The 18,220-nt window shown below is 42.2% G+C and overlaps 1 protein-coding gene across 1 annotated transcript in view; it reads right to left on the bottom strand.

Annotated features, from left to right (window-relative positions):
- Positions 1-978: 978 nt before the first annotated feature.
- hmcn2 (hemicentin 2) overlaps positions 979-18,220 on the bottom strand; it is a 43,973-nt gene continuing 26,731 nt past the window's right edge. Inside the window, exons 40-81 of the mRNA XM_061037670.1 lie at positions 17,961-18,157; positions 17,491-17,572; positions 17,265-17,396; positions 17,036-17,179; positions 16,757-16,916; positions 16,136-16,260; positions 15,867-16,050; positions 15,659-15,756; positions 15,284-15,562; positions 15,003-15,193; positions 14,697-14,778; positions 13,777-13,913; positions 13,546-13,687; positions 13,306-13,450; positions 13,032-13,159; positions 12,655-12,811; positions 12,443-12,564; positions 12,191-12,355; positions 11,938-12,045; positions 11,647-11,781; positions 11,348-11,482; positions 10,923-11,192; positions 10,635-10,825; positions 10,320-10,533; positions 10,066-10,200; positions 9,768-9,958; positions 8,990-9,071; positions 8,597-8,767; positions 8,165-8,317; positions 6,877-7,014; positions 6,362-6,483; positions 5,999-6,239; positions 5,832-5,891; positions 5,607-5,726; positions 5,332-5,466; positions 4,831-4,950; positions 4,505-4,630; positions 3,877-4,005; positions 3,502-3,795; positions 2,892-3,011; positions 2,683-2,809; positions 979-2,584 (exon numbers count right to left, since the gene is read on the bottom strand). Coding sequence (XP_060893653.1) covers positions 2,206-2,584; positions 2,683-2,809; positions 2,892-3,011; positions 3,502-3,795; positions 3,877-4,005; positions 4,505-4,630; positions 4,831-4,950; positions 5,332-5,466; positions 5,607-5,726; positions 5,832-5,891; positions 5,999-6,239; positions 6,362-6,483; positions 6,877-7,014; positions 8,165-8,317; positions 8,597-8,767; positions 8,990-9,071; positions 9,768-9,958; positions 10,066-10,200; positions 10,320-10,533; positions 10,635-10,825; positions 10,923-11,192; positions 11,348-11,482; positions 11,647-11,781; positions 11,938-12,045; positions 12,191-12,355; positions 12,443-12,564; positions 12,655-12,811; positions 13,032-13,159; positions 13,306-13,450; positions 13,546-13,687; positions 13,777-13,913; positions 14,697-14,778; positions 15,003-15,193; positions 15,284-15,562; positions 15,659-15,756; positions 15,867-16,050; positions 16,136-16,260; positions 16,757-16,916; positions 17,036-17,179; positions 17,265-17,396; positions 17,491-17,572; positions 17,961-18,157 — 6,566 coding nt within the window. The 3' untranslated portion in view covers positions 979-2,205. The remainder of the gene's footprint in view (positions 2,585-2,682; positions 2,810-2,891; positions 3,012-3,501; positions 3,796-3,876; positions 4,006-4,504; positions 4,631-4,830; positions 4,951-5,331; positions 5,467-5,606; positions 5,727-5,831; positions 5,892-5,998; positions 6,240-6,361; positions 6,484-6,876; positions 7,015-8,164; positions 8,318-8,596; positions 8,768-8,989; positions 9,072-9,767; positions 9,959-10,065; positions 10,201-10,319; positions 10,534-10,634; positions 10,826-10,922; positions 11,193-11,347; positions 11,483-11,646; positions 11,782-11,937; positions 12,046-12,190; positions 12,356-12,442; positions 12,565-12,654; positions 12,812-13,031; positions 13,160-13,305; positions 13,451-13,545; positions 13,688-13,776; positions 13,914-14,696; positions 14,779-15,002; positions 15,194-15,283; positions 15,563-15,658; positions 15,757-15,866; positions 16,051-16,135; positions 16,261-16,756; positions 16,917-17,035; positions 17,180-17,264; positions 17,397-17,490; positions 17,573-17,960; positions 18,158-18,220) is intronic.

The following is an 18,220-nucleotide window of genomic DNA, read 5'->3' as shown; positions in this document are numbered from 1 at the left end:
ATATCTTTCCTACAGAATGTTTCAAATGTGAACACAACTTCATGACTGTGAGTATCAACGTCAAAGACTGTTGATGGAAGGTAAATTATATGAGCAAACTTAATCTCTTAATGAAAATTTAAACCTGGTAAAGTGGAGTAACTCCCCTACATCTTGCTACCTCTTTACCTCTTACCCTCCCAGGTGGTACGCTGCTTTTGGCTATAATACATGAGTACATTCAAACTATAGGTGTTAATGGAGTTTCCTTAGGAACTACATTCAGTCCAGTTTATTCATCTTGTCTCTTTAACAAGTCAAAGATGAAGGGTACAATTAAAAAAAGACCCCTGAAAACAGTGCTGCATGCTCTGTAAACCCCTGCAGTTCTTAGCCTTTTGCGCAGAACCACTCGTCCAATCGATTGACTTCACATTTGACACTGCTTTGGACGCAGATGTATAGATTGGAAATAGATATAGAGCCATCTTGACCGCTGATGTCAACAGAAGACGTGTTTCTGGGACTGTGTGGAAGCGCCATCATTTGGTCAAGTCGCCCCTCAGCCAACCCTGTACTCCCCGAGATCTTTAGCAATACAGCCACCATGTGTGAAGTCAATCAAAGGACTGCCAGACTCCTTATAGTATTCTTTAGATACAAAAGATATATGTTAGAACTAAATCAGATAGTAAACTTGTTTTGTTGTCACACGTATCAGAATAAAGAGGATTATTTGAGGTTCACTGAAGGTTTGAGTCAAAGAGAGCCACTGCAGAAATAATCTTTAAACCAGATTGTCATCTGTTCTCAGAGTTAAAGAGTCATCATCAGTGTTGATGCCAAACAGCTTTCCATGACAGGCTGAGCGTTTGTTTTTTTGTTTAATCATTAATGTTTTCAGCAATAATGTTTGTTTGTAGGATTTTATTCTAAATTTTCAAACGAGATATAACCAAGAGGGACTGAGACACAGGCATGGTAATAACAAACAGAAGCAAAAGTGTTGGCCATTTTATTCTTTACAAATATGAATCACTCATTTACAACAACAGGGAAATGGTTGAATGTCAAATGCAGAGTGAACATGTAAACTGCAGTTGTGTGCATTGTTTGGTATTCAGATAGCTTCCCTTCCCAGATTTGTAAATACTGTATGAAGGCACATGTTTGAGTGAACACCAAAGATTGGAATAACAAAACTAAAAATGTTACATGTTGTCAATTCAGCACAGACAAACGTTTTAAGGCAATGCCACAACTTAATGCTGAAAATAAATGCAGTCAAAATGTACGTTTATTAAATGTAAAATAACTGCCGTTTTTTTTTCTTGTAACAGAAACCACTCCAACACTGGCACAGGGAAGTTAACGGTATCAACTAAGAATACTTGACTACATTCAGAATAGCACCTTTAAACTTTCTCTCATAATAAAAACGTTACAAAAGAGTACAAAAACACATAAGATGGATCAAGCACGGTCACTACTTTCAAGCCACTGTTTCAATGTGCCATTAAGGATTGTCATTACAATGCAAGTCGATACGTATTACCTCAAACCTTCAGGAGGTTGTATAAACCAGTTCAAATGACTTAAATAAATTAAAATAATGGGAAAAAACATGATTTAAAGCTCTTGAATGACTTCTATTTGTAAGTGCGGGATGCAAACTTAAATTAAACAATGGAAAAATTGGCAAATATTTTAAACTAACATAAAAAACATAAATAGCAGGAGATAGAAAAAAAAAAGTCAGCACTTTTGAATGAGATTACTTTTTTTTTTAGATTCTGCATTTTCAATTTTTGATTAGGACGACGCATCATAAGGCACATGGTGAATGCATTAATTGAATGTTTGGATCGTTCAGCATGTTCAGATGTCCTCTATGGTGACATATGGCTTCTGCAACCATGAAAGCAAGATGGAGCCATTTGCTTAAAATCCAGTTCTGTGGAACCAGTCACCTGTGATGCATCATTTGATATGTAGTATTAATACAACAGAACCTAGTGTTCTTCTTTTAGAAAAATATATTTTCCCACAACAAAATTTCAGTCACAGACGGGGAACACGTCCTCATTACATCCACTCCAGAATGATGTCCGCCTCTTCTTGTACATTTGGCGTCATGTCAGGGCCTAATGTGTTCGAGGCACAGAGTTTCTGGGGTGTGCATTCTAAGAGGCAGAGTCATCTTTAAAGCAATTGCGGAAAAAAGTCTCAGTATGGGTACGTTGATATGGAGATGTAGATGATGAAGATGCTCTGGTAGGTAATGCGGCCCTGCGATGAGATGGTGGTCGCCTGCACTTTCAGCCGCACAAGTCCTGGTCTGTTCAGAGCCCGCAGTGTGAAGATGATCCCCCTGCCTGCTTCATCTCTGATGCCAAACACGCGGCCCATCATTCCCATCTCTGATTCTTGCTCGAGTATGGTAAAGGACGTATGGTCCTGCAGAACGCCTGACTCTGAGAAAGCTGACAGTCGTACCACGTTGTGATTGGAGGGAATGCCGGATGGGAGAGTGAGCAGCTTGTACTGAAGGATCAGAGTAGAGCCTCCTGCTGCACAGTCCAGAGAGCATGGTCTGTAGCAGGTTCTTTAAGATAAACAGGAAAGAAGAAATGTGTTAAGGACTCATCAACATGATCTTCTTAGTAATATTGCTCTCAATATTGTTTTTAGTTCTGCATTTACCCAGGGCTTCTTCCACTTTGATAGGATGCAGGGCAGGGTGTGTCCAGGCACTGGTAACCTCCTCGAGTATTAAAACACATCTGGTTGTGTCCACATCTGATGCCTTGTTCTACACATTCATCGATATCTAAAGACAGAGGATATGAGTTTATATGTTATAATGAAAGAATGAGGAAGGTCATGAAGCTACAATTAATTAAAACTCTTACCTTTACAGCTCCTGCCGTTGGGTAAGAGCTGGTAACCTGGGGGACACAGACACTGGAAACTGCCAATGGTGTTGTGGCACTTGTGCTGACATGGCTTCCTGAGCAAACACTCATCTACATCTGTAGAGGGGAATTATAGAGAAAAGCCTTTTGTGACTATTCACTGGTTGACAAAATAAAATGACAAGGAATTATTTTTTAAATGTGTCTTTTGAATGGTTAGAGCTAATACCAATACCAGTATAGGAAATGTCTCAGATAAAACGTTCAAAGCCCTTTTGGTAGTAACAGACTATGCATCGATCCGATACCAATCATTGTAAGCTACATAATCTATTTTTCCTTTGCCATAGATATAAAGCTGCTACTCAAAAGCAACAACAGTGTGGTGTTAGCATACAATGTTAGCGCTGTGTAGAGTCAACAAGAAATTCAATTCTAAGAGTTAGCCATAAGATTGCCAGACAAAGCAAAGCATGGGCCTAAGCTGTTAAATAGTAAGATTTTTTATTGTGTACCCTGCTAGAATGGAATTGGTATTCAGCATCGCCCCAATACACCTGTTCAGGTATCAGGTATCTTTTGTGGCCTTGTCTTGGTTCACACTCACCGACACACGTGCCGTCTCGGTTGGTGTACCCTGCAGGACAGCTCTGTCTGGTAATGCGGGATACTCCCTGAGAACGGGAAAGGATTGGCCTGCCCAGAGACGACACCAACTGTGGTCTGAGTCTCGCCCTGACTCTGGTACCATTACTGAAGGTCGTAGCTCTCTCCAGCCCGGCACAGGAGCGCCCGTCTCCGAGCAGCACGGTACCAGGAGGACACAGGCACCTGAAGCTGCCAGGAACGTTGCGACACTGGAAGGCACAGGGGTTTGGTGTCTGAATGCACTCATCAACATCTGAAAGGTAGAAAAAGGCTTAGTTAAAATCACATGTGAGGGAGTCATTAGTGATTTAAAAAAATGTAAAATTGGACATACCAAGACATGGCAGACCTACACCCTGGGACCTGTAACCTCTCGGACAAACACAACCGTAACCTCCGATTGTGTTCTGACAGACCTGAGTGTAGCGACACATGTGACTCCCATCCTGGCACTCATCAATATCTGAAAGTATGTGGTGAACAAATATTAGTCAGCAAATCTTGCAGAAAACACTACAGATATGACAGGCTTTAAGTTATTACATTATGAATGCAGAGTTTCTTAAAAAGGAGAAGAAGTGATAATCTTTGAAAACGAAAACTTGATCTCTATTTTTTAAGTTCTTGCTGTTTTGTGCCCCTGCACAGTCCTGGGAATGCTCAGCTGGTGTTATGTAACACTAAATGCACTGAAGAGGTCCAGTGAAGCTTCCAGAAGTCCTGTTTGCATTTAATGGATTATACTAATACAAACAAGGCCGTTTTTTTTACCAGGTTAAATATTGGAGGAAAATCATTGGGGGGTTCCTTGGTGGTTGCTTTCAAATCTAAGATGCATAAAATACTTTATCTTGTGTGAATAATATAAGTAGAATTTTGTGTTTAATCACAGGCTATGTTTATTGCCTTCTCAATGGAGAATGATAATAAATAAAATAAGAAAAAGGTTAAGAACCACTTACCTACACACGCTCCACTCTCTGCTTTGGTCATGCCAGCTGGGCAGCTGTCGAGACACTGGTATCCTCCCTCTGTGTTTTGACACTCCTTGTGAGCCGGGCAAACATTCCTCATGCACTCATTGATGTCTGAAAAAAGTGCAATTAAAACTGAGATTTTATGCAAGTAATCTGGTTATTAAAAGGAATACAGTAAACCCTTTTTTACAACGTATATTAACACCATCTAAATCTCACTTGCATTTTTAAGTAATTTACAAAAAGCCTTTTTTCTTGGCTTTTCCGAGCTCTTAAGACTCAACGCTGTCATAACAAGTTAAGGTACTGACCGATGCAGCGATGTCCTGACAGTTGGTATCCAGGGTGGCAGATACAGCGGAAGGAGCCCAGAGTGTTGAGACACTGATGCTGGCACGGGGAGAGAGCAGACTCTTGGCACTCATCCACATCTGTAAAATATATGACACATCTGTCTTTATTCATCTACAATGTACTTTTTAAAATACTGGGTGGTAAGAGACGAGATGTTTATGTTTGTTTTTATTATTGCTGGAAGAACAGGACGTACTAAGAAAGCTTTTTGTAGTTATTGTAACGGATTAATAATAATAATAATAATAATAACTTTTATTTATATAGCACCTTTCAAGAACAGAGTCAAAGTGCTTTACAAAAGGAGGAGAAACAAACGGAGAAAAGAAATAACAAAAACCTCAACAATAGACAAGACAGATTAATCAAAAGCAAGTCTAAACAAACGTGTCTTAAGTTGCTTTTTAAAAGCGTCAACAGCGCCCACAACTCTTAACAATTAATGAACAATGACTTGCCTTCACAGCCGGTTCCTGTGATGCTTGGTTTGAATCCTGCTCCACACTTGGCCTGGCAGCGATATGCACCTAATGTGTTGACACACTGCTGGTTGTAATGGCACATCTGTGAACTCTGGGAACACTCATCAATATCTGCAACAAATGAAATGAAATCAAGTTTAATGCCAAATCCTGAGACAGATGTTTTCTGTTCTTTACTTAACTGCAACATGTATTTGTAGATCGTATACTTATTCATTAAGCTCATGCACATGTCTTCTTGTTTTTCTCACCCGAGCATGTGTTTGTATCTGTAGAGATTGTGAAGCCAGAGGGACAGGCGCAGGAAAATCCTCCCATGATGTTGTTACATGAGTGGGAGCAGGGAGACTGGAGTGCACATTCATCTTCATCTAATATGGACACATTTAATTAAAATGATGAAACTGTTGTAGTAACAAGTGTTGCTAAGTTAAATGTTAAAGATAATTGAGGCATGGAAAGTGAAAGCAGCATACCAGCACAGTAGGAGGCCGTATCAAGATCGAAACCTTTCGGGCATGTTTCATCATAACCATCTGCAAACAGTAAAGTTCACTTTATGACTGTTTCTACATTCAGTTTTAGTGTTCCATGTCATGTACTGATGGTGAAGTTTTAAATCATTGTGTTTTATTCCACAGACCTGGTACAAGAAGGCTGGTGGTGATATGGAAATCAACACTGAGGGTAAACATGTTGTAGACACTGTTCATCCCAGAGACCTTGAGCAGCTGCAGCAGAGGGCCCTGGCGCTCCTCCTGGCCCTCGTAAATAATGGTGTGATTGCATCGTAGCACCATGGGCTTTCCTCCTCTCTGGTGGGTCTGTGAGGACCACGAGTACAGCTGCCCTTGGCCTGTCTGCACGTAGGACTCATCAAACTCCTGAGAGACGCAGGAGAAATCAGGTCAGAAGGGAAGGGGAACTTTCAGTGTTTCAACAGAATATCTTGTGAGATATGTTCCAGGTCTTTGATTACATGTTACATGAGCAGCAGTAAACACACCTGAAGGCTCAGATGAGATGACGTCAAGGAAGGAGGCACAAATCCATTTATTACAATATCAATAAGTAAAACTCCCTCAGAATCCACACCCCTGGCAACATGAGTCAAACGAAGTATCTCCCCTGTAAAGAGAGAAGAAAACAGTGACATTTAATGTAGAAGCACAATGGAGCATCAGGATACTGTAGTCTTTATCTGTAAACTCATGAATCTCAACAGTGAATGGTGCCATCTGCTGGTTGTTGTGTAAACTACCAAAGAGAATGTATACTTAATAAGTGTTTCTTCATGACCAGCTGATGTTGTATTTTAAGCTTCTATCTGTATAGTTTTCAACCTTATAAAACTTGTAAAAAAGCAGGCATAAAGCTCAAGTGTTATCTACACGGACTATATATTTTTATTTGCTACAGTTTGATCATGTAACAGACGTGTAACAGACGTAATCTCTCTTAACTTTAAATTGATTAAGAGTAGAAAATAAAGAAATAAAAAAAGATCTAAAGCAAACGTACCGGTCTCAAACTCCAGCTGAGACTCTTGTCTGAACTGGCCCTGTGTAAAGGAGAAGCCGTTTCTGGCTTCTCCGTTCTGCAGCACAGTGGTCCAGTAGATGGGCGCAAACACAGACACCAACACCCTCAACAAAGGACCTGAAACAGAGCAGCATTAGCTCGGGTTGTCTTACAGAACCACAGAAATGAAGTTATATTTTCTTTACAAATGTAAAAAGGAAACCAAACAAAACTCCATAAATCCATAGCCAAATGTTGAATGACGTGGTAAACATCAAAATAATTGAGGGTTATCACTTAAACAAAAAACATGTTTTTCTGTCAACATGACTGATTGCTTAATTTGAAGTCAGTTTTGTTACATTGAGTGAATTTATTTCACAATGGTTGTCTTTAATTATAATTTTTTTTTAGTCAACACTACAAAATTAAAAAGTGGAAGTTTGTTCAATGTGGAGTGCTTTAAACATGAATTCTCTGAAATGGTCAGCAGGGGGAGGCAAAAGGAATGGAATGTGATTTGTTACCTCAGTAAACATTTTCCTATTCAATAAATGTCAGACAAGGACGATTAATATCTTCCTCAATACAGAATGATATTAGTATTGTAGTTTATAGTCCCATCTTGAGTTAAAGATAATAAAGTTGAGTTTACCTATGATTGACAAGTTGCTACCACAGAGTGGTAAACGTAACAATGCTCATTTATCCCTTTGACAAATATGATCCAGAAACTCCAACCTGGTTCTCTCAACTTTTTGAACAATTTATTTTCACCCTCTTGTAACTGACCAAAGTATGTTGTTAACAAGCATTAAAATACTAAGAGGCTTTTTTCTTTAGATATGGTAAATGGAGTTGAATTGAGCTTACATATCCCTTTTCTAGTCTTCTGACTACTCGAAGTGCTTTTACACCACATGTAACACCTACACATTCACACACTGATGGCAGTACCCTTGAGTGGAGGAACAGTGAGTGACTATCCTGCAGCGTTCAGCGCCCACTTAATCAGATTCACTTTAATCATGTAAAGAGGCCATCAGAAGTAATTATTCCCATTCAAATACATTCATACGCCACCGACGAAGTGGCGGGAGAAATTCGGGGTTAAGTGTCTTGCCAAGGACATGTCGCTGCATGGAGCTGGAGATCTAACCCCCAACCCTCTGGTTGAGAGACGACTGACTCTACCAACTGAGCCACAGCCGCCCCCTGTACCCTCCATTCCACATGCTGCAATATGAAGATAAAAACCCGGGTGGGAATCTAATGTGTGATCACTCACCCACACTGGGAGGAATGTTGTCCAGACGTGCATGCAGAGTGCTGCTCTCCTCCACCTCATTGTCTGTAATGTTGGCCTCCAGGTAAGACACACCAAACTCTCTCTCATTCACCATGCCGATCAGGCTGCCTCTGGTCCTGCGAGGAGTCTCTCCTTTTATCACCAAATAGATTAAAAAATAGCGAGTTCAGATACATTTATATCATTTGTAGTATTTTCGTATAGCAGAATTTAAATGTACACATACGCTGGCAAACTACAAATCTGTATTATCCAAACCTAAAACATTTTAGGATTTTTTTTTGGGATGTCTATGGCATCAGAGTGACAAAGCACACTGAACCTTAATACATCCACCAGAATAAAACACTGAAGCAGTGACATTTCATAGATCTGCTGCTTTTTATGGGGCGGAAATAATTTGAGTTGTACCTGGACAGAGACCAGCTTGACATTTCCTTGAGTCAATACTGGGACCGCTGCATGATCGGCCGCCATTGGCTGGTCCTGGGTTGTTGCATAATCTGATTCGTTCCTGGAAGCCTTGTCCACAGGTGCTACTGCATGGTCCCCATTCCTCCCAGTTTGAGTAGCCTCCATTGACTGTTTTAAAGAGAGAAGACAGGAGAGAACTGAGTCTAGATAACTAATATAAGAGATTATAGAAAGTGTCGCTTTGGAATAATTACTAAAAAAAATCCCAAAAGATTAGGGAAGTAAAGGGAGACAGTATAGGATGAAAAAGAGTATTATTCGTTATGCTTTACATTTCCATTAAGTTTTGTGTCCTGTAGAAATGTGTGCTATTGTAATGACAAAACTCACTCTGAACCTTGAGAGTAATAGTCCTCTCAGCTGTTCCAGCTTCACTCTCAGCCACACACTGGTACTCCCCTTCATCTGCAGCCTGTAGATCAAACAGGTAAAGGAGGAGAGTTAAACATCATTGGCATTCTGGGAAACAACTTTCTTCTGACACGGTCACAACCTCCAGGACAAAACTTCCTTAGATCACGTGCAGTTTTTTGATCAAAGAAAAGTGACATTGTGGGATGAACAACACTTTTCTGTTTCTGAAGGGCTGTCAAGAATTGTATTTATTGAATTATTTCTAGTAATAGATATTATGGGTGCAGAGAGGAAAATTCACATTGGACTGCTCTGTGGGAGGGACAGTCATCTGTCTGTGAGAAAGTCTCAACTGCAAGGCTGTGCAATTACAGTGGCAGTTAGAGACCTAACAAGGTTACAGCCTGAGGAGAAAGGAGCGGAGTCTGGGAACATCCAGCTCTCTGTTCATCTCCTCCCTCTGCTGCTAATGCTGTTAGCTTCTGTGACTGAAGTGAATCTGATTTAGTGGGCACTGAACGCTGCAGGACAGTCACTCACTGTCCCTCCACACAAGGGTACTGCAGGGGAAGACTGGATAAGTTGAATACTGCCATGTTTTCCAAGACATTAAACATTAGTGATGTAAGTAGTTTATTTAAGGGGGTTTAATCACTCAAATGAGAGTGACTTGGTTTGGCCAAACTTGTCTGGAGAGAGAGTCACTGCTCTGAAATGTAGTAAGATAAAGATAAACAAACAGAGATGTATTTACAGTGACGCTGTAAATGACCAAGGATCCATTGTGCAGTGCTTGCATTCGGAGGGAGCGGAGCAGTGCTCTTCCATCCCGGAGCCAGCGGAGGACAGGACTGGGGTCTCCATGGACAGGACAGTCCAGCACAGCAGAGTTGCCAACAACAACCGTCTGAGACATATGAGCTTCACCCTTCAACACTGGGGGCTCTTGAGACACAGAGCAAGAATATACATGTTAATCAAATTGATATAAATATCTGCAGGAAGTTAAATGAAAAGCCCTGACATTCACTCTTCATTGACAAACAACTCACCTCTGATGCGAACAAATGAGAGTGCTCGGATGGAGCCAACGCTGTTTTCTGCTATGCACACGTAGGTCCCTGCATCACTCGTCGTCACATTATCAATGATCACAGAGCTCCTGCCTGCCTCATCTACAGTAGCACCTGGAACGTTTTTCACCAAACAGTGCATAGCATGTTTCAATTTAAATGAATTATACTGTATTAACAAAAAACAGGTAGATTGTGATCAACAGAAACTAGAATACGATGGCACTGATTACCTGGGTAAGGACTGTTGTTGATGGTCCAGGTGATGATAGGAGAGGGGGTTCCCTGAGCATGACAGGACAGGGCTAGATTCTGCCCCCTGTTGAGGGTAACATCACCTGGGAGCTCCTTAAAGGCAGGTCTCATGTTGATGGATAGGTGGATGTCTTGTCTCACAGAGCCTGCTGAATTGGTTGCCACGCATGTAAACACACCAGCATCCCCGACCTGCGTGAGGAGAGCAAACACAGCATCGAGTCATATCACCAGAATTAGACAGACATACAGTTAATAACGCAATAAAAAAAAAAAGTGGTCCTAAGGCTTACCTCAGCCCTCTCAATAATGAGTTCTCCTGATCGCAGGACAGTGAATTTGCCTGGCAGGTTGGGCACAGTCGCACCATCCTTTTCCCATGATACCCTGGGATCAGGTGAACCCTGAGCAGCGCAGGGCAGCAACGCCTGGAATCCTTGAATGACTGACAGCTCAGTCTGCGAAGGAGGAATCATCGGTGGGACTGAAAAGCAATAATGTTTTTTTTTTTTTTTTTTCAATAGAAATATTTAAATAACATACTTTATAGAGCAAAACATGACATGGCACTCTTAACTCACCTTGAATAACTAGCCGCATGTCATGGCTGGCTCTGCCTGCAAGGTTTTTAGCTGTACATGTGTACAGTCCTGTGTCACTGCGCTGGGTTGAAGTAATAACCAAGGTTCCATTGGCAAACATACGTATACGAGACCCGTCAACCAAAGGCCTCCTCTCTTTATGCCAGGAGACTTCAGGTTGAGGCTGCCCATCAGCCACACACTCCAGACTGACTGGCTGACCTAACACTGCAGTGTACTCCACACGAGGCACACTAAGCACAGGCGGAACTAGAAAAACAACGACATGTTTAAGTATAATTCTATTTGTAAATTCATAGAAGAATTGGAAGAAACCAGTTGCACGTGACACAATTTGACTTGACTGAGAAATAATTATAGCACAAGTTTTTTGTTTTTTTTTGCTAGCTGTGAGTCCACATTACCTTGAAGGACAAGCTTCGTCTTGCCAACAGCAACACCAGCGTCATTCTTTGCCAGACACTGGTAGGACCCCGCATCACCAAGAGTGACGCGAGAAAACTTCAGAGCTCCATTTGAGAGCACGGCCAGCCTGTGACCTAATGAATCAATAGTTAAGTCACATATATGCTTTAAGATATGTTTTTCCATAATTGTGACAGAAAACAAGAGGTCAAGTTGGCACCAATGAAAGCATCTACCATACAGTAACCAACTGTTTATACATTTTGTATTTTGTTTCCCCAGAAAAGTGCTTTATTACCTGCTGCTATGGGAACCCCCTCTCTTTGCCAGGTGATGGATGGCCTTGGGAAACCTTGGACCTCACAGGGAAGAACAATCCCATGATGCAACACCACTTGTACTTCCTCTGCCATTGGCCCGATCTCTGGGGGCTCTAAGAGAAGAAATTCTTATTTACAGTACGTGTGTATAGATCTTAACCCTGTGGGTTCAAACAAACACAAACTAAACACACACAGCCCTCTCAACATCTGACCTGCCCCCCACCCCTCACTATCTATGGGGAACACTAAGAACGGCCTCAGCCTACCTTGCACTGTTAAAGAGATATGTTTGTGAGCCACTCCAGCTGGGTTGCGGGCTGAGCATGTGTACCTGCCAGCATGACTTGGCAGAGCAGCAGTTATCTCCAACACTCCTGCATTGAAAATGAGCGTAACGATGCAGTTTAATGACACATCAATTATTCCTTCATTTGCAGCATTAGCATTACAACAGACTAGTGTTTCTGGGTCTCTTTGACTTAGTAAACATAGTAAAGTTCCTCAGACATGTTGTCTTACCAGTGGGAAGGACACGGTAAGTTCCTCCCCTGGTGCCCAGTTTGGCTCCTCCCTTGGTCCAGGAGACAGTGGGCTGAGGTCGTCCTTGTACGTGACACGGTAAAACCACAGGAGACATTTTCACAGCTGTGACTGTTGTGACATCATCTTCTATAGACGGAGGGACTAAAGGAGCAAAAAGAAAATTCTTCAATCATCTCAAAAAGATTTTCTGACTAACAGTCTTATTGTTCAAAATATTAAAATCAATACCTTGCAGCTTGACCTCGATGACCCTGCGCTCTTCCCCGACATCATTGACAGCAGTGCACTCAAAGTAACCTTCGTCTTCATTGGACGGTGACAAAAGAACCATGGACCCGGAGGACAGTAACCTACACCGAAAAGTACAATCGGCTATTAATCTTTTATAGCTGTGTGCTAGCGACGTCTTCATGACAGTCCAAACATTACTTTGTCTTTACCTGTATGCCCCAGGCTGCTGGTTGATATCAAGTGGCGTGCCATTCCTCTTCCAGGACACTGTTGGTGTGGGAATTCCTGTAGTCTCACAGCTCAGCACAGCTCTGATCCCTGTGGTTGCTGTCACATTGAATGGACCTGGACTGATTGAAGGACTCACTGGTGGGAGACAGAATGGGTTCACACATGTTGACCACATTGATGTATTTCAACGCTGTGAGATATTTAAGGTTTTTAAGCTTTAAAACTGCACTATAGTCATTACTAGAACCAACAGAGAGACCTACTTGTAATTCAAACAACAATTTATAAAACTCCAATCAGCCAGATTATATAGTATAATATAACAGAAAAGGAACAGCAAGTGTCATGAACTTACCATACACACGTAGGTCCATTCCTCTGTGATCTGAGCCGGCCTGGTTAGACACAGTGCAGTAGTAACGACCTGCATCACTCAGCTGCACCCCATGTACACGCAACGAGCCCTCTGATAAGAAAGTGTATCTGAACAAATTCACAAATAAAAGATGAATGGACAGACACACCAAAGAGAGCAGCTGTGCAGCTAATGGCATCACATGTAGAAAAGTAAAGTAACAAAGGCAACCCGAATAGGTGTTTAATTAAAACAAACAAAACTTTGGACCCACTTTTTGTTATCCTGAGTTACAGGGAAGCCATCTTTCCTCCACATGACAGTAGCAGAAAGGTCACCTTCAACCTCACAAGGAAGAACTGCATCCTGGCCGGCGTGTGCAGTCACCACGTTACTGCCCTCCTTTAATACTGGTGGTACTAGATGCAAAAATGAACATATCCAGGAAGTGACTTTAATATGGTGATCTATTTAAATGTATTTAATTCAGATCATTATTGAAATGCCGACTTACATAAAATCTCCACAGTGAAGAACAGGCTGGTGCTTCCTGCCAGGTTGGTCACCACACAGCTGTAGTGGCCACTGTCCTCTGGCCTGACTTCCTGTATCTCCAGGTACTGACCCTCTGCCAACCGTTGGATACGACCACCCAGCTGGGAGAACAGAAGGAGGAAGAGACAGAGAGTGTGAGACGGGGAGGGGCTTTCAGTTAAACACCTTTTTTGTCCCCTCAGCTATGTACCTGCAGTTTGGCCTCGTCCTTGTACCACTCTATATTGGGAGCAGAGTTACTATCAGCCAGGCACTCTAAGGTCAGATGTCCGTTAACTGGTACTGTAAATGTCCTCACATCACCAGAGCCAAGGAGGGTTGGCGGGACTGAAACACAAGGATTCAAGTTACATTAAGTTTCTAGAGATGTGCACAATTAAACACACAGATCAAGGTTATTGAGGATTCATACAGCTTTAAAAAGAAAAGAAAAGAACTGCTAGGTAATGCCATGTGGCAATGTGGAACAGATAACCTCAGAGGTTAGCTCAGCAGCCAAATACAAAATCAGATGTTTGCACTTAAAGACTACATGCTCAGAAAAACACGAATACAGACGTGCTGTGTGCATTTCTTGCCAAAAATGTCTCATGACTCATGACTTTTATGACTCATCTAAGCTTAGTATGTCATCATAATACAAAAAGGGGATCATTACATGAATTACTTATTTTATTGAATCATTTATTATTAACCCCAGCAGTTGAACAGGTACCAACAGTACTTTGTATAATTAGATTTATGGAAGCATGATTTTAGTCTGGCATGAACAAATAAATACAACAATAGTGAAGGCGGATGCTGCACATTATATCATAAAATAAAGCTGTCTGTGCCATCAAACACATAAAACACATCATTTAACAGTACTGTGTACAGTGTGTCATATTCAGTGCATTCAGTATACATTATTTATCCGACTGTAGCCAGACAAATCTGAATTCATGTAAGCCTGTTTTTACTGTCGTGCAAAGAGTGATTCTGTAAGTTCTCAGGGCTTTATTTAAGATGTCTCAGGTGCAGGAAAGAGATAAAGAAAACACAGGGGGGGGGGGGGGATTTCATATTTCCATTAAGTTGAACAATATGCAAGAGAACAGCTAGTGTCACCTTGGACTCGGACCCAATGGTTTTGTCCATCCTCTCCAGCTAGGCTGCTGGCCAAGCAGGTGTACAGACCTGCATCTTCCACCTTAAAGGGATTACATGAATCAGTTTGAGTGGTTCTTGCATGACAAGGCTGTATTTGCCTGGACTTTTACTGTTAAAACTTTTGTCTTTCAGTTCTTTCACCATTCCAATTGTGTTTGTCATACAGATACAGCTCCTGCTTATTTTTTTTATCACATTTTTATCTATGATGTTAAAAAAAACAAACTAAAATAATTTAATAGATTGCATTAGAAGTGAACTCACCTGAACTTTGCTAATCCGGACAAACTGTCCATCTTGCTGAACAATGTCAGTGCCTACTAAGGGGCGACCATCTTTGAGCCAGCTCAGTGTGGGCGGTGGGACTCCCACAGCGAAGCACTCCAGTTCGAGTGGACTGTTTACTGCTATAGTCAGCTCCTGTGGAGAGGTGGAGCTGGAGATCTTTGGAGGCTCTGGATTAGAAAGAAGAATATTTGGTCTCCGTTGTTTGAAACATGGCTTAAATTAAAAATACAAATAAATAAAGATTATTTTGGGATTACCGAGCACAGTGAGGTTAAAGCTCTTTGTGCTGCTTCCAGCCTGGTTACTCGCCACACAGCTGTAGAGACCTGCGTCCAAAGGCGCTACGTCAGGCAGCTGCAGTCTGGTCTCTTGTCCGTCCAATAGCAGGTTGCGGTGAAGGGACAGCGGCTGGCCGTCCTTTAACCATGTCAGTGTGGGAGGCGGAACACCACGTGCCTCACAGGTTAATGTCACCAAGGATCCCTGGACCACTGTAACCGGCTCAACTGGTTCAACATGATCCACACCAGGGGGCACTGCAGACCAATAACAAACATGTATAAAAGCCTCAGTTTTCAAAAAAACACATGTTAAATAATGGGAGGTCAGTGAGGGCTAAGTTCTGATTGTACCTTGGACCTGGACATCATAGCTGAGCTCAGCGAGACCAGCTCGACTGCGTGCCAAGCATGTGTAAACACCAGCGTCAGACAGCTGCACAGGGGAAATCCTTTTTGAGAAAGAAAGAGAAAATGTATTATTACATCACATAAACATGTGTAATCTTTATAGAATTAATGACGGGCATGTTTTTGTTGAGCTCTATCTATCCAAACAGACCTCAGCACAGAGTCACCAGACTGGAGGCGTGTACGCGGAGAGAGAAGCACTGGACGTCCGTTCTTCAGCCAGCTGATCTGAGGTGGAGGGCTTCCTGCTGCCTGACACTCTAGAGTCACAGCAGTGTCCTGTGTGACCTGCACCTCTCTTGGGACGGTGGTCTCACCAGAGATGGATGGTGGGACTGCATCAAACCCAATCAAATTAAACAAATTACTTAGAAACAGTAACACTAACACAGATACACAAATGTACACAAACAAACTGACCAAGTGCAAAAAGAGTGTAGATTTTGCTCTCCTGTCCTGCCGGGCTGGCAGCCAAACAGGTGTATGTCCCAGAATCCTCAGGACTCAGCCTCAGTAATGTTAGCGTGCTGCCATCAGGGGTCACACTGCAGGGTTAAAAATACACATGTTTTCACACAACACCTCATTATGTTATGTACTTAAACTGGCATCTATAATTTGTCCATCCCACCTCTGAACCGCCGTTCTACTTTCCCATCGTGATCACTATTATCATCCCACGGTTTTCTCACAGTGTAGACACACACTCATACTTACACTTCCTCAGCCTTCTCTGTCTGATGCAGTTGCACTGACCATATAAGCTGCTGAACAGCTGTAAAACAGCTGCTCTTTTTCCCCCCACAATGAAATCACTAAAGGACTTTAAATTATTCTATTTTTCTGACTATACAGCCCTATGTCCTGCACGTTATCCTTTATAATACAATTTTGTTTGCCAAACCGTAAAGGAATGGTGTGGACTGCTCTTGTGCTGCTACTTCAAATGAGCAGAATGTATATAAAAAGTATCATCAATATTGCTATTTAATAATTTTTTGTTTAAAGTCCTGGTAGAAATTAGGAATGTGAATGACTTACGCGATGTGCCGGGTGTCTGATCCCTCTAAAGCCACTCCGTCTTTAAGCCAGCTGAGGCGTGGTGTGGGAATTCCTGTTGCTCTGCACTCCAGGGTCAGCTCCTCGCCAACCGGTGCACTCACATCAGATGGGTGGTCAGAGTCCAGGATGGTAGGTGATACTGAGTTGGACAAAGATTACAGTTACATACTGCTGTAAGTCAATGCTTTCAAGTATAAATATGTATCATTTTCTAGGATAACAGGTTCTCATTTTGCTCAGATTTGAGTTTCTCTTTACCCTGCACTGTGAGTGAGTAGTCTCTCTGTGTTTCCCCCTCGCTGTTTTTGGCCACACAGGTGTATAATCCAGCGTGAGACAGAGTAAGAGGACCCAGCTCTAGCCTGTTCCCTCGAACCGACCACTGCCACTGCAGACTGCTCTCTGGACAGCACACACAGTCACTTACACACGCTAACACATGAGACGAACACAAAATAGTTTTAACTCAACACAGCCTTCTTCTTACCAATAGGGGTTCCATCTTTGAGCCAGGTGATGCTCGGCACAGGAACCCCTGAGGCCTCACACAGCAGAGCCACATGGGAGCCAAGCGTGTAGTTCAGGGCCTCCCGTAGGGGCCCGTCCAGGACAGGTGGAACTGTCAAAAAATATATGTATTGTCATTTTTAAAAAAAGCTGAACACTCTTTGAAGACCAGTGTAACTTTGAGTACATGTCAGATATGTTCTCACCATGAACTGTCAGTCGGAATGTCCTGTCCACCTGCCCAGCAACATTGGATACTTTGCAGGTGTAGGTGCCACCATCTGCCAACTAGGAACCATAACAGAGGGTCATTGTGGTGAGGGAGCGGGCATATAGAGCAGAGGCATAGAAGGCCTCTTCATGCTTTGCCAGCTGTTGCATGTGTTTCTTAATCAGGTAAATCAACATAGTTCATATACAGCCAGGTCAAAGATGGGACAGTCGGAATCTCATTATACATGCAGTTTCTCTGGTCTTCCCAATCCTTTTCAGTCTGTGAGTTGTATGATATGAAAAGCCTGACAGTTAAATATAGTAAAATATATAGTATAGTTAAGACACTGAAAATGTTGTTTAAGTCTGTTGAATCCTTCCAAATGCTACTTTTCATCCTTAAAATGATTTTTTGTATGTTTGCAGCTTCAAACACTTATGACGTGAAACATATTTTCCTGACCTGAACTCCTACAATCTCCAGCTGGTGACGATCCATCTTCAGCCCATTCCCAGCAGCCAGTTGCAGCCCATTCTTGTACCATGTGACCTCAGGCTCAGGAACACCGTGGGCTTTGCATCTCAGCGTGACTGAGGAGCCAACTTGTGGGGTGACCAAGTCTGACTCAGCATCTGGACGGGGCTTCAGGGTCGGCAGGACTGATGGTTTGCACATAAAGAGAGGGCATGATCTCACTCAGAAATGATATGATTCACCCGAGG

The sequence above is a fragment of the Labrus mixtus genome, chromosome 5 (assembly GCF_963584025.1).
Source record: "Labrus mixtus chromosome 5, fLabMix1.1, whole genome shotgun sequence".
NCBI classification, from domain to species: Eukaryota; Metazoa; Chordata; class Actinopteri; order Labriformes; family Labridae; genus Labrus; species Labrus mixtus.
The sequence above is the reverse complement of the archived record's forward strand: the minus strand, read 5'-3'. Positions and strand labels throughout refer to the sequence as shown.